This window comes from Lycorma delicatula, chromosome 2 (genome assembly GCF_047948215.1).
Source record: "Lycorma delicatula isolate Av1 chromosome 2, ASM4794821v1, whole genome shotgun sequence".
Classification (NCBI taxonomy): Eukaryota; Metazoa; Arthropoda; class Insecta; order Hemiptera; family Fulgoridae; genus Lycorma; species Lycorma delicatula.
In genome coordinates this window covers 30,264,388-30,281,643 of record NC_134456.1, presented here as the reverse complement: position 1 = coordinate 30,281,643, position 17,256 = coordinate 30,264,388, and the positions used below count along the sequence as shown (strand labels likewise).

The 17,256-nt window shown below is 29.4% G+C and overlaps 1 protein-coding gene across 1 annotated transcript in view; it reads right to left on the bottom strand.

Moving 5' to 3' along the window:
• Nucleotides 1-17,256, bottom strand: part of Rcd2 (Reduction in Cnn dots 2) — a 92,471-nt gene that overhangs the window by 31,265 nt on the left and 43,950 nt on the right. The window contains exons 4-6 of the mRNA XM_075357530.1: nt 11,735-11,929; nt 8,790-8,981; nt 5,367-5,483 (exon numbers count right to left, since the gene is read on the bottom strand). Of these exons, the coding sequence (XP_075213645.1) occupies nt 5,367-5,483; nt 8,790-8,981; nt 11,735-11,929 (504 nt within the window). The remainder of the gene's footprint in view (nt 1-5,366; nt 5,484-8,789; nt 8,982-11,734; nt 11,930-17,256) is intronic.

Here is a 17,256-nt window from a genome sequence, read left to right as displayed (position 1 = left end):
CAGAATTGAAACAGCAGTGAGTTCAGTGGCACCATTCAAGTTCCTTAAAACCGATAAAGTTTAAGCAAACTCCGTACTAGAGTCAAAAAATGTTGGTTACAGATTTTTGGGGCAAAAAAGGTGTCATTTTTGTTGATTTCATTGAATGTGGATCAACAATTACAGCTGACATGTACTGCGAAATGCTCACCAAACTGAGAAATGCTATCCATAATCGACGACGCAGCAAACTGTCATCTGGCATAATCCTCCATCATGACAATGCACATCCTCACACTGCAACTTTTTAACCACCCACCATACAGTCCTGACCTTGCATCTTGCAACTACTTCCTCTTCTTGCATTAGAAAAGGTAAAATTGGTGGCATATTAAAATTGGTGGACAACAGTTTGAAAACGATGAGGAATTCAAGACTGCCGTTGTCAACTGGTTCAATTCCCAGGCAGTGAATTTGTAAAAAGGTTAAGGAAACTGGTACAGCGTTATGAAAAATGATTAGAACTGAATGGCAATTATGTTGAAAAGTGAAGTAGATATGTAGTAAACTAAAACTGTAAGTAAAAACCATTTCTCACGAGTTAATTTTTTTTAATGATCAAATGGCCTTTACTTTATGAATATGCTTTGTATGTTACTTAGTACAATTTATAACTTTTATATTAAACCAAGTATAATAATTTTTTTTAAACTCACTTTAAAATAGTTTCAATCATACTTGTAACCATTCTTACTGACTATTACTTTGTTTTCAGCTGATGTTACTGCTGGCAGTGTTTTAAATTGATAGACGCATATTAAAAATGTGATAAAAAAGTATATGTGATACTGATACCGTCTCTTCGATTGGTATATTGATATTGTGTGGTCTGTATGTTTACATATTTCATAATGTTTAATGTATCAAATCACATACTTTTCAACCGTATTCTTAATGTTGTTGAAATTATTGTATAATTTTGGTTTAGTATATCTTTACAAAAATTCAAATTTTAAATTAATATCATTGTCAATAGTAAATTTAGTAATTTCCATCTTTTGATTCAATTGTAAAAAATATTGTCAGGAGAAAATTTTAACATATTTCTGCTTGAGTATAGACTTTAAAACTTTGTTTGCTTCACTTCTTGCTTCAATACAGTTTTCTTCTTGCTTCGTTAATATATAAACTATAAAATTAATGAAGACATTACTGACTCATTCTGTTCTGTAATGGAACTTGCATTTTTAAGTCATAGTTTTATTTTACTTCTTTTTATCTGACAAAGGCTTAGTCATGATCTAAAATTGACACACTGGTAGCTTTAATTTATATTAATCTCCTTTCCATTAATATTCTGAGAGTTTAAATAATACTTCTACATAAACTTTTTTTTTCCCCTACATCCCTGGGCCGGACATCCAATTAAGTATACTCGGCCCAGAGACGTGTCTTTTGACTCTAAGGCGGTCTTCCCACCCACCGGTTTTACACCCGGCACGGCAGGTCAACCGCCCCTGTACTAGATCTTTTCTTGCCTGCCTCTAAGTCCCGCCGATGAGGGCAAAGCCCTGCTATGTATCCAAACTCAACTATCTCTACATAAACTTACTATCAGATAATACTACTCTCTAGGATCTTCATTAATATTTGGTATTTTATATCATCATTCAATAATAATTGTATGGTATTTAAAAAGATGTTACAGGTTACATCAGGGCTCAAATTTATACGAGGGAAATCTCTAAAGTAAAAACCGCTGGGAAATTTCTCTCCTTAAGGGTGGCGAACCTGTGTCATTCATGGCCACGCTAATTACTGTGGTCTTGTTGAAATGCATCAAAAATGAAATCAGAAAAGATTTCGTCACTCAATGATTTCCAACCTAACCCTTCTTTTTCCTGTTTCAAGAGGTGTTATTGGTCGCATTGTTTATGACCATTTAGGCTTCAGAAAGGTTTGTGCACATTGGGTGCATGTCTTAGCAGAACATCACAAAAAATCCAAATAGAATCTGCTGTGCAATTTTTGATGCACTACACTGAAAAAGGTGATAAGTTCCTTAACTAAATTATTGCTGGTGATGAAACATGGATTTCATATTACATGCCAGAGAGAAAATGGCAGTCAAGTGAATGGCATCATCCTCAATCACTAACCAAATCAACAAAGGTCAAGCCACTGCTATTTGGATGCAAACTGATGGCCACAGTCTTTTAGGATCAGTTTGGTATACTGTCGATTGATTTCATACCACATGGAACAACTGTAAATGCAGAAGGCTACTGCGAAACTGTACATAAGTTACGGCTTGCTATTCAAAATCAGCGACATGGGCGGCTGACCAATGGTGTCATCCTGCTGCATGATAATAAACATCCACAAGTTGCGGGTTCAACACATGGTTTACTGAGAACATTTGGATGGGAAATTTACGATTAATCAGTGGCTAAATGGACTGGTGGCAGAAGAATATGACAAGGATATATTGAAGCTGGTGTATCACTAGGATGAATGTCTTAATTCATGTGGCGAGTAAAGGTAAGGTATGTAGTTTAAGATAAATATAAAATATTTATAGTTTTCAGAATAATATTTTTTGCAATGAAACTGTTTTTACTTTTGAGATAACCTCTTGTATATTCCTGCCACTTCCTTTTATGACAGGTTTGATAAACAAACAAGTTTATAGGATTACTACAACAGACATAGCTCATTTGGATGTTCTCCAACTTAATTATTAACAAATAAATCATATGTGTCATTAAGCTGCATGCAACTTAACATATTTCTTTATTTAAAACTTTTAGACAATATTACCAATGAATGTCATAACATTCCAGCAGCAATCACTTGTTTAGAAAAAAGATACTGGAATACTTTCTTCCTTGTTTTTATTGAACTATCAAGTTACCACTTGCTGTAGAGAAATGTAAAATATTTTTTGTTTCATTTATACTATTTTAAATAAATAATTTTAAAAATTTGAACACTTAGAATTTATTTTAATTAGGCCCTATTATTAGAAAAAAAATGTATAACAAAATAAAGCTTTATAGAATCACTGATTAAAATTAATACTTTGTTGATTATTATATTCATTGCCACATGAAACTGTAACTGATGACAGATCAAAGTAATACAGTAACTTACAATTAAATATCTACTTTCAATGCTATTTAAGCAATCTTAATTAAAAAATAACATTGAAAATGTACATAAAAATTATAAATTACTATGATAAAACCGGCTTATAATGGAAATCCATTCATAAATTACTAAAAAAGCTATCAGGTTTTATTCATGATAAAAGTTATACTTTTTGTTCATTTACAAGTTCTATAAATGTTATTTAATAAAATTCAAAATTACTTTTCTAACTTCAAAAGGTAAGTTTATACAAATGTACTGCATGGTGGGTGATACAAATATCAGACATCAATTATTCATAATTTATATTCACTTGTATATGAAAGCGATATTTTATAAGATATACAGAGCGAACATAAATTATTCAGCTCATATTAGGGGTTAATAAAAAATGAAAAATGAACAAAGCAATGAAGTGCGTGTTGATTTTTTTCAAACATTAGTGCAAGAACTAGAGTTATTACTGATGACTTTGAATGAACTTGTTGCCAGTGACATGTAATGACAGAGGGATTGTCAGTTGAGCAATGGTTACCATGCAGGAGAAAGTATTATGAGTACTATGGTATCATGAAAGTGGATCTGTTATTACTGTTCATGGATGTTTTCATTTAGAATAAAGCTGTGATTCTCCTAATAAAGACTCTATTAAACGTTGGTATCAATAGTTTATGTATACAAGAAGTGTATTAACCAAAATGATACTGGCAGACCTCCCACCTCTGAGGAAGTTGTGGATTGAGTAAAAGAAACTTTTCAGAGAAGCCCAGGTAAATTGACTCGTTGTATGTGTTTAGAACTGGGAATACCGCAATCAACAATTGTGAAGCTTCTACACAAGCGCCTAAAACTTTAGGTATACAAAATTCAATTGGTGCATGCAATTGAAGATGACAATAGACTTCGCTGTTACAATTCTTCAGTAGACATTCTTCATAAGGTAAACAAGATAATGCATTTTTAGAAAAAATAATTTTTTCTGATAAAGCTACCTTCCATGTTTCTGGTCACATTAACCGTAATAACTGTCAGATTTGGAATAGTAAGAACCCTCATGCCATTTGAAAAACACAATGTGATAGCTCGAAAATTAATATTTGGTGTGTGTTGACTGCTTATGAAGTGATTGGACCATTCTTCTTTGCCAGGCCAACAGTTACTAGCACTAGTTATCTAGACATGTTACAGGAATATGCAGTATCACAAAATCAAAATTGAACATTGCCAACCCAACGTTTAGTTCCAATAAGACACCACCACACTATGTTTTATGTTAGGGACTACCTACATGAACAATTTCCTCAACATTGGATTGGCCATGATGAACCAATTCCCTGACTACCTCGATCCACTGACAATACACCACTTTCACCAGTTCTTTCTTTGGGAGGTTTGTCAAAGATAGGGTATATGCAACGAAGACTGCCAACATCAATGAACTAAAAAGAAGAATCAAAGGTGTAATTAATAGAATAAATCCAGTTATTCTTCATAATGCGTGGTGTAATACTGAATATCGTCTAGACATTTTATGTTCCACAAAAGGTGCTGATGTGGAAATTGTTTGAAGTTAATAAGTGTTGTACACAATACTGTTTGAAATGGCCTGTTCAACAATAAAATGTGCATGTAAGAATGAATATTACACCTAAAATATGCTGAATAATTTATGATCTAATTTACTAAGCATTTGGCACCGTTGGTATTAATACAATTGTATAAATTAAAGTTCCACTTACCAACAATTTTCAAAATATATTTCCAAGTACTTTCGGAACTGTTACTCCACCATCAGGGATTTCTTATAAGATGTTAATTCAAAATTCAAATGTATAATTATATTTAAATTAAAAGTAATGTTCATAATACTCAGTCATCAAGAAACAAAAATAATTTGTATGTCAATAAGACTGTAACGTTTTGTCCATAAGATGTTTACGACTATTAATTTATTAGTTTAGGTGACATCTTACGGACATGATGTTATAGTCTTATTGACGTACAAATTAATTTTATTTCTTGAAGACCGACTATTATGAACGTAACTTTTAATTTAAATATAATTATACATTTGAATTTTGAATTAACATCTTATAAGAAATCTCTGATGATGGAGTAAAGGCTCTGAAAGTATGTGGAAATATATTTTGAAAATTGTTGGGAAGTGGAACTATACTTTATACAATTTATGATCATCATGTGTATTATGTTTCTTTTTTAAATTGAATTTTACTTACTTTGTTGACACTGACAAGTAAAGCAACCACCACTGTCTCTAACAAAGCCATGTACACATCTTAGAGAACAATTTGACAAAGATAGACAATGAGGAGGTAGTGTTACTACAGATGATTCTGAAACAATAAAATATGAACAAAACATACTTATAAAATTCATAAACTGAAATCCTGAATTAAATATTTGTATTCATTTATTTACTGGAAGTTTGTTGGAGAAAATGTTTAACTGAATGAGGCTGGAACCTGTTGCAATAAACAAATAACATTTAATCGATAAAAAAATTAATTCCCGTTCATCATAACATATAAGACAATACTCAGAACTACTCAAAATAGCAAAACAAATAAGTAAATAAATTATTTTAAAATAAAAAGACACATACAACATGCATGCATGTGCGGTAAGATGATCTAAAAATTAATGAGACTGATTTTCACAGAGAAATTTACAAAGTGACAATCCTGCATGAATACAAATACCCAGATATATTGTCTACGTCCCATATCAAATTCAAGTTGATTGTTGTTGTCTGTAAGTGTCAATAATACTTTATGTATTATTGAGTTGGGTAATTGTCAACCATGGAAAAAAATATCTATCGACATTACACGATTTAGTTTTGTGTTCATTTAAAAAAATCAACTTCTGAAACCTACAAAATATTAAAAGAAGAATTCAATAAAGAGTGTGCATCACATGCAACATATTTTCATTGGTACACCGCATTTTTGGATGGATGACAGAATGTGTAAAACATGACAAGAGCGGATTGACCAACCATGTTGATTAACAATGTTACAGTGAACACAGCAATTGTCATCTTTCAATAAGATCTTCATATTTGTGAGCAGCAATTGGGGGAACTGCTACATACCTCAAAAAGCAATGCATGCAACATTCTGAGCAAGCAGATATATATGAAACACACTGCATGTGGTTGGGTTCTGTAGCTCTTTTAATACCTGACCAAATGAAGTACATATTCATTCATCTTTGAAGAATTGTTGGTTCACTACAAGAAGGAAGAAACATACTTTTGCATAATTTAATAACCAATGACAAGTCTTGGTTAGTCACCTTTCATTATGACTGAGATGAAACAACAAAGCTCCTAATGGAAGCCAACTTCCTCACCACCTATAAAAAACTAAAGCTGCACGCAGCGTGGGTAAAGTCATGATGATCTTCTTTTGATTATGAAGGATTAATTTTCAAACATCAGGTACCTACATTAGGGATAACTGTAATTAGGGCCATGACTGTACATTAGGGATAACTCTAGTACATCAATGTGCTAAAGATAATGCTGACTCACTTCAGAAAAAACTCCCTCGAAAAAAATTGAAGAACTTCTGTTGCATCATGATAGTACATCCTCTCATGTTGCTAAGATATCTGCAGATTTTTGAATAGAAAAAAATTAAAACAGTTCCTCATCCATCATACATCCCAGTTCTAGCTCCATATGACTTTCCAGAAGTGAAGAAGAAGTTGAAAGGATGAAAATTTGAGATGAATCTGGAGGTCATAAAAGCCATGGAGATGACATGCAAAGTCCTTTTGCAAGATGGTGTGATTTCGTATTTGTAAAGTGGATCAAGTGTTGAAAGCAAGTGTGTGTTATTCTTAAAAGACTATTTTGAAAAGGAACATGAGAAAGTAGATTCAAGATAGTTTTTCCAAACTACAGATGCTGTCATTACTTTTTGGACTCTCCTTATATATATATATATACACACAGAGAAGGGGAGAGAGAGAGAGAGAGAGAGAGAGAGAGAGAGAGAGAGAGAGAGAGAGAGAGAGAGAGAGAGAGAGAGAGAGAGAGAGAGACAACCAAAAATGTTTCGAAAAAGGTAAAAACTTATATTAATTTTTAATTTGTTTGGATTTTTCACTTAAATTTAATCATTTTGTTTAAAGAAAAAATACATTATGCAAAACCACTAACTGCTATTAAACTATAACTAAAACGAAAGCAATACATTTTGTCTTTAAAGGTAAAAAAAGAAACCAAAATTTGATTTAAAGAAAAAAAATTATTCAATCCAGAAGTACAGATGGAAAAAAAGAGAATAGTTTTTACATTAATTCATATAATTATTAAAACATATGAGGACTATTTCAAAAGTAACATTTAACTGGCTGTTGAAAATTAACTGGTTACCATAGCAGCACAGCACACACAGTGTATAACCACTGAAATCTTGTAATTTGTAACCTTATTGCACAACCATCTGCCATTCTTTCTATTAAGAAAAAAGCAATTAATGAAACATGAAACCTGTTATTAACACATCTATCAACTGTTAGGTGCATGGGATAATTTCATATTTTACAATGGAAGGCATAGAACCACAAAGATCGACCGATGATTATATCATATTTATATTAAAAATTTTATGAATGACAGCACTAAAAAATATGGGTGCAAAGCATTTAGAGGTGCACAGGAAAATATTCAAGTAGATATATGAAATTAATAAAAATATAAATACTGTATTATGAGACTTCAAGGGAATCTTTCTGATAATATTTATGCATTCTAAGCCCACAATATTGTTAGCAGTTTAATGTGAAACATTATGTAAGTTTGAAAAGTATATTATCCAAATAAAACACTATTGGATGATCACAAAGGATGTTCTGAATGGTAATGCACAGCCCTCACTTCATGATTTCACAAAGACTTTGTTTACTTTAGCAGTTCAGTAGAGAGATGTGTGAGCAACTCACCACTTTGAAGAAAATTATGATTATTAATGGATTATGATTATTAATTTTGAGAAAAATCTTTTCTCAATTTTTTTTTTTAACCAGCTTATCAGAAGTCAATTTTAGAATAGTCCTCATAATGTGTTATTAACCCTAGATTTGTATTTCAACTGATAAATATAGTTTATTTACCAGCAGCTATATACTGAGCTCAATGAGAAACAATGTTTACAGTCAACGAATTTCAAAAACCTTGCCACAACCAGAGGTTTCAGTCACTTCATTCATATTTTGGAACTTATGTTTATAACCAAAACAACTACACAATCAACTTATTGACTGAGTGAGTGGTAAACAGAAGTAGTGTCGCAACTGTTTTTGTGAAGCTTCAGGACTAAGATTCCGAACCAGTTAGATAAAGTTAACTGGTGAGAGAATAAAAAAAGAAGACGAAGAGAAAATATCTTTTTACTTGGATTTCAATAGCTACATATCAGTCTGCTACTGGAGTTCAATAATATATAAATAATAATAGATTGTAGAACAACTACTGACCTGCAATTGGGCTTACAGTCTGTCATGAAGTAATACAATCTCAAAAAAGGACTGTAATGTAATACAAGAAAACTAAAGACTATTTATTAATAACATTAAAGAGTGTAGTGACATTTAAAAACTATGTTTACAGTAAGAAAACACAAACTTACTATCACAAACAGGACAACACTCATGAGGAACATAACGTGGATTAGCACATGCCTCGCACATAGAGGCCCGACATTTTTTTTCTCCATTTTGACAGACACAAAATGTACAGTCATCTTCCTGCCAGCTATCACCATTTTTCACAATCTCTCCTGTTCCTGATATGCAGCCTTTTTGATGCGGTTCAGGTCTTTCTGAATAACAAAAAAAATTCCAATTAATTCCAAAATAATACACAGTAAAATAAACATTACTCAATCATAGAAAGCAATTACTAAAATTCATCATCAATCATCATTCCAAAACATATTTTCACACTGTTATAGTGTTTTATCAACTATGTAATCAAATAAACTTGTTTATAGATCCTTCAAAAAAGGCTACTCAAAATATAAATAAAATACGATTTATTTCAAGTGGAGCCCATTGTGATAGAGTAAACAAAAACCTAAGAGGAAGTTTTAAACAACTCATCCAAGCAGCAGCATCCAGAACATAGTACCAGTTACCTTTTATCAACTACGTAATCAAATAAACTTGTTTATAGATCCTTCAAAAAAGGCTACTCAAAATATAAATAAAATAAGATTTATTTCAAGTGGAGCCCATTGTGATAGAGTAAACAAAAACCTAAGAGGAAGTTTTAAACAACTCATCCAAGCAGCAGCATCCAGAACATAGTACCAGTTACCTTAATAATAATATTGTTTTCAGATTGCATTTTTTCAAGTGAGGAAATTCTAGAAATATCTTGAATGATCTGTCACATGTTGGTAATGGACAAAAGAGGGAATTTAATTTCTGAAATCTAGTACATAATCAAGAGTACATAATCACTACTAACAAAAAGTAAATCATCTATTAAGACTTCACCCATTTTTTGTAAAGATCAATTCTAACCAGCTATGTTTGTTTATACATCAGCAAAGAAAATTTTTTTTTTTAAATTCATTAACAGATAAAGGGTGGGAAATATACTTATCCTTAAGAGAGGTTTATTTAAGATAATTAATTTTCATCTGAAACAAATGAAACTCTCACACACAATTTATTAAAGTAATAAAAATGACCACAATACAACTCTAAAAATATTGTATTTTAGTCCCTTCTGCCACACAATACTGTATGTAGGTTTCAAATTAAAATAAGAGAAATTGTTTTTTCCTATTTGTGGAATATTATTTCCACACAGGTGGTCAATCCCAGTATCTCATCAACACACATTAATAATCTGCTCTAAAAACTGCTTACTGATTCAGATCACTCTGTATGTTAAAGCATAAACCTCTTTAGATCTCTTCAGAATATTACATGACAAAAAGAGATGATAACTTGCAAATTTCCAATTTCTAAAAATGCAAACATCTTAAGCTTCTTAAAACAGTTTGGTTTTTGAGAATGTCTAAAAAAAAATTGGAAAAGTCATTTTCCAGTAACTTAGTTATTTTATTTTTGAAATACCAAAAAGTTTTAATTAATACCAGCAGCCTTGTCATTTTTCATTTAAGAGATAAATCTTTCACTAATCTCTTATACTGAGGAACAACAAATAAATTCTGTTCAATCAGACAATTTTATGTCTGATTGACATAAAAGTCAATTTTATGAACTGACTTTCTTTCAATTCACTTTTACAATATAGACTTATGATGTAATCTGCTCTCTTTTTTTCCTGTTTAGCCTCCGGTAACTACCGTTTAGATAATTCTTCAGAGGATGAATGAGGATGGATATGTATGAGTGTAAATGAAGTGTAGTCTTGTACAGTCTCAGTTCGACCATTACTGAGATGTGTGATTAATTGAAACCCAACCACCAAAGAACCCCGGTATCCACGATCTAGTATTCAAATCCGTGTAAAAATAACTGGCTTTACTAGGACTTGAACGCTGGAACTCTTGACTTCCAAATCAGCTGATTTGGGAGGACGCGTTCACCACTAGACCAACCCGCAAGACTTACTTTACTTTACTTACTTTACTTTACTTTAGTTTACTTTACTTTACTTATGATGTAAACAGCAGATTACATCATAATGTAATCTGCTGTTTGGTTTAAACTTAACTATTTTATTTATGTTTTAACCTGAGCTGGATCAAGTATGATGGATTATGAATCAAATTGAGCATCCTCAATGAAATATTCCAATACCCAAGCTTTGATCTTGGTAATACAGAGCACACCATGGGGTTATAGATATTTATATAGATATTTCTTGCAAATTTTTTATCACTAAGATATAAATGCTATTTTTCAGGAATTATTCTCAACCTGTATATCCTTAAGAACTTTATTAATAAATGACGCAGTACTGAAAACCAGTTAGGGAAAGTAAGAAGTATGTTTAAAATTAGGTATTTTAACTTGAGCAGGCATTTATTAATTCAACATGTCCCATCTCTGTGTTTCTAGAAGCAATATCATATTTTCTTATAAAACAAATCTATTTGGTTTAATTCACATTTCGCTCAACAAACATTTTCAAAATTGAAACTATACTTACTATTGCATATTAAAGTTAGCCTACTGGCTAATATTAATATAATTATAAAATTATTAGAATGTTACAAAACATCAGCAAAAAGTCAAATATAATAATATTAATACTAAAATAAATATGATGGAATAGTTTAAAAATAGTTAAATTTTTATAGCTATTTTTCATGGATTTTTTGCTAAAAATTATTTTTTTGGTTACTGTACTCAGTAACCTACTAAACTACTAAAAATAAGTAGTTTTCTAAAATACCAAGTTACTAGGAATTTCAATTCTGGAAGAATAAGAAGAAATAACCACAACAAATAATAATACTAGTATATTAAGAGCTAATCACAACCTAGAAAACAAAACTGGTTCAAAATTTAAAAAAAGATTATTTATGAATAAAACTCTATTAAAATTATATCTTAAAAAACATTAAATTAAAACAATAAATGTTAATAATACCTAAACAAATAGCACAACATTTTCCTTCTGGAAGTTTTGTTTTAGAACAATCATCTGGAATCGGTGGACAAGGAGGATGTGGTTTACAAAATTCATTGCCACTTTTGCAAGTGCACATGGTGCACTCTGATTTCCGCCATGTAGCTCCATCATGTACTACTCTTCCATCCTCAAGAGTGCAAGTTTCATTTGACTCTATAACACAAACAAATTCAAATTTTTAATAGTATAAAATAATTTATGGCAAATTTGATAACTGGGAATACATTTTTGTGTGTGTATGTATGTAAATGCATACATGAAAACTGTATATATATATATATATATATATATATATATATATATATATATATATATATATTATATATATATATGAGGTATGGCAATAAAGTTCAAGGACTAATGCTGTAAAAATCATTTATTGAAAAAGGTAATGTAATTACCCACTGCACCATTCAAATACTCCACTGTGCTGAAATGCACTTCTCCATTTGCCTCTTCCAGCCTTGAAGCACTCACCAAATTGTTCCTCTGTTATCCCTGACAGTGCATTGACTCCATGACTATGTGAAATGTTAACAATGCGATTACCTTGTCATAACTCATACATATACATATACTAGCTAACCTGGCAATGCTTTACTATTGCTACATTTGATTAAATGTAATCTCTATTACATATAGATTAAATGAACACAAATGAAAGTATAATAAAATATTAAAAAACTGAACATTACAGAACATCAAAAAACTCAATCTTTCCTTTCTCCCTCTTCCAATTTTCACCCCTACCACTCTTCCCCCACTCTTTCCCTTTTTCCTTTCTTCCCTTTTTTGCAAAAATATTTCTTTTCATGTAACTAATATATAATCTGGAATATGAGCCAAATCGGACCATAAATACAATTTTTTTTAAAATACCTGGACCCCTGCACTACCTAGCTAGCCTAAATTAATTCAGAAACCTTCACAGGTGTGCGCACAGCAACTCATAAATGGACTGGAAAAAATGGATAGGTTAAAATCAGATGTTGAAGGAATTAGTGTAATATTTTAATGTTATTTATATATATATACACACTCAACACACCCATCCATACACACACACACACACACACACACACACTTCAGCTTTAAAAAATTAGACTGTCATTAACAGATTATTAATAATTGCTCCTTACATATAAAATGGGAGACTGATTCTTTAGATGGAAATGAAGGTACATGTTTTCTGTAGAACAAGTTTATACATATTGCATTATAGAAGGGCACATGGCAAAAGTTAAAATTTTCAAGCTGTTTTTTTTTTTTTTTTTTAAGTGTTCTTTTTAAATAAATTGACTGCAAAAAATGATGTAGGTAAGTGTGAAATATGCCAATGAATTGTGTTAACAATTTTTCAAGACCCAACAAACAGATCTGAAAGGAATCTGTAATACAGCTCATCTGTTAGATGGATTAAAACTAATAAATTACTAAATATATTAATAAACAACACTAATTAGATGTACTTCCTAGCAAAAAATACAAAAATATCATTAATTAATAATGTTTTGTGATAAAAAATGAATACTAAAATTTCCACTGTGTTCAGTTTTTACATAAAAAGAAAAAAAAGAAATGACATTAATTCTAAACTAGGGTACCATATTCTGACTTTGGGTACCATATGGAGAAAGTTTTCTCACTTATTGTAATAATTAATTAAATTTTACCTTGATCTTTTATTTCAATTATAAAATAAAAATCTTCCTTGATTCTCTTTAAAAATTATCATGATTAAATGCATTAAAAAACAGTAGCTAATTACAAGCATATAATTGTTGTAAACACAGGAAAAAATTAAAAAAGATTAGCGTAAGGTGTATAACAAACTATATTGAAACATAAAGTATTATATAATACATCAGGAAATCATTCAACCTTGTACTAAGTTGGGAAGTTTATGGGTCTTTGAGAAACTGATAACAGTATATATGAATACTTTATACAACATGAATATTCTTTTTATTCTCTTGAGCAGTTTCACAACTGAACTGGAAAAAATGGATAGGTTAAGATCAGATGTTGAAGGAATTAATGTAATATGTTATATAGTTGTGATGTGTAATAAGAATGCTGTCGAGTGTTCTATATTTTACCAAAATAGTAAGTTATTTCTATAAATAAAAATTTATTTGTATGAATCTGGTAAAAGAATTATCTTCATATTACACAGCATAATACTTCAGCAGATGAATAGGATCTAATTAAATTTCAGTTTTCTCTTAATTATTAATTATCTAAAATGGGCAAAAGAATTTTTATTTAATTTTATTTTTACAACTTCAAACATGCATTTTAACACGATAAAATGATTCTGAACATTATGAATGCATGAAATGAATGTATGAACATACAGAATGAATGAATTCTTCCAGCCAATTTATTTTCAAATTAATTTAAAAGATCTTTTTTTACAAATAAAATATTTCTATATGTATGAGTTTTTAAATAATTAAAAAAGCAGAATTTTCTGCATATTTATTTAACAGGTTTTCAAATACGTATTAAATATTACCACCTTAAAATATATATTTTTTGTATATCATTTGTATTTATTTATTTATATTACTTTGTTTTATACAATTATTATTTTAATGTAACAATATGGACTGTAACTACCACTTCTCATTTTTATTCGTTAATTACTTCCTTGTACGAAATAAAGTATTGTGATCGCGAAAAATTTCGGTTTTCCGATTTCAACAGAAATATCCATTTTGACCAACCCAGAATCCACTTTCACTAGCTTCAGCATGATGTCTGTACATATGTAAGTATGTACATACACACATACATATCTCACATAAATAAAAAACGATTAGCTGTAGGATGTTGAAAATTTGAACCAAAAGTGTCCATGAAAGCCCAAAATCCAAAAAAATTTGGATTTTGGACTTTTTCTTAACTGCAGTAATAAACCCCTCATAGAGAGGTTTTCAGTGATATATCATAAGTGATTACTTCTTATCATTGATTCCAGTGTTATAACCAAGTAAGATTAATTTTAATTAATGAAATACTTGGATCTTACAAGGGAGGCACTCAGTTCAAATCAGACATCATCTCCTTTATTTACCTTTTTTATTTTAAATTATTTTTTACCTTTTTTTTGTTAATTTATATATATTGATTTATTAATAATTATTAACCTATGATTGTAAAAAAAAATTTAAATATAAATAATTATTATTCAACAATAATAAAAAAAATGAAAAAAAAAATCATAAGTTATTAGTGAAATAAATTTTATACACTTTTAAAAATGTGTATATGTAATTTAAAAGGCATAATTACATATGTATATATGTAATAGATTTGGTGAAACATCTGATTATTTAATATTAATTGAAAATTATAATTTAGAATCGTATTTAATTTTGGATTTTCTGCTTTAATTTTATTTAATTATTCTGGGATTTCTGTTTAATTTTATCTACATTAAAGTTAACTACAAACTGACTGAAAAGTAGACCCCCACAATAACAACATATACACTGAGTCATACATGCCTTATCTTTAATAGATTGCAAAAAATTCTTATCTTTTAGTTCATTACTCCTCTGATATTGTCGGACAATATTTTCCGAAGTCATAGTTGATAATCATTTCGTTTATTTGGTTTTTGTTGCAAATCATGAAATCGCTCTTTGGTTTGATAAAATTCTTTTGTTCTTAATTTGTGTACATGTTCTCTAGTTTTCAAATTTTCTCTCTCTTTATATTTATCATAACCTCTTAATCTTTTTATTCTTTCCTTGGTCTAAATAATGTTTTCTTCCATTATAACATTTTCTTCCACTTTATATTTTTTCTTTGTTTGTAACATTTTCTTCCTGTTTATTATTTTTTGGTTCGCAACATTTTCTTCTTTTTTATTCTTTCTTTAGCTTTAACATTTTCTTCCTCTTTACATTTATCATCTTCTCTTAATCTTTATATTTTTTTTGGTTTTAACATTTTCTTCCTTTTAAGATTTATCATCTTTGCTTACTCTTTTTATTCTTCCCTTGTTCTTAACATTTTCTTCCTCTTCATATTCATCTTCTTGTTGTTTTTTTGAGATATCTTTCTTCATGCTATCTTTCTTTTTTCTGTATGATCGTTTCTTTTTCATTTTTTATTATTCATCAAATAATCCAATAAAAACTGAATATTTTACAATGTAAGGTTGAAATTAACATCTGTACCCAGTATACAGGAGTTCACTAAACAGAATTGTTTAACTAGACAAAAAAAAATTTTTTTAATGTTTTTCTAAGTGTGATACAATTTCTTTAATTGCTTTTTTGCGTACATTACAGATCTGAAAATATAATTTTTGTATCACCATTAGTTTTAAATAAATTATGCTTCAAAAAAAATTAAGGGAAAATACAGTTAAAATCTGTAAAATTTATAATTTTGCGTGGACAAAATAAAACATAGGAGCTTAAAACACTAACTATACGTTGAAAAATTAACAAAAATCCTTTAATTAAAATTAAATTTTTTTTCAAAAATGGTGGGTGATATAAAGATTCTAAGTTCATATTCATTTTCAGCTTCAAAAAACAGATTAAAATCAAGTATCGCATGTAAGGAAACTAAAATTATGTTTATCAGTGTTATTATTAACTTTTATTTATACAACACACCAGAAATCTGAAACTTTTGTTAATTGGCAACTCACAAAGATACGAATAATACTGATCTAGTATTACAAGTAATAAAGGTACTTTTACTATAACCTAAATAAAAAAATTCTTGTGCAGTACTGCAAAAGAAGACCAACTTTTCATTATTTTATTTTGTTTCCTTTCAAAAAAGTGTCTATTCATTCTAACCTAAAATTTTACTAAAAAAAAAACTGATCCATAAAAAATAGTTCCAAGTCAAAAACACACTACAATAGAAATTAAAAATAAAATAAATATAAATAACAATAATGCAAACAATAGATTCTGCAGATAAGTAAAATGTCTACATTCCAGCTTGTAGCATCATAATGAACCACACTTCTAACTTGCCCTATTCAAATATTTTCAACCTTAAATTGACCGTAACTCAAGAACGACTCAACCAACCTTCATAAAATGTTCAAATGCACAACTTCAGATTAACTACTACAGCATAACTAAATTTCAATGAAATTGGTCAAGTAATTTTAGACATTTTTGAGAAATTGACGACTACTCCTTTACTTTGTTTTATGTATTAAATATACTAGGTAGTGTAACTGATAGTATTTTTTTAACATGTACACTTGGACACAAACATCTATTCAGTTACTAGTAAAGAGAATCAATAATTTGTATAATTTACTTCAATTTATTTGAGTACTTCAATTTTATTCATGTAAACTTTATTAAAAAAAAAGAAAAAATCTATTTTGCATTAGAAAAAACTAATTACATAGAATGACATATTTTTATATATAAAAAATATGTAATATATATATATATATATATATATATATATATATATATACATACATACAT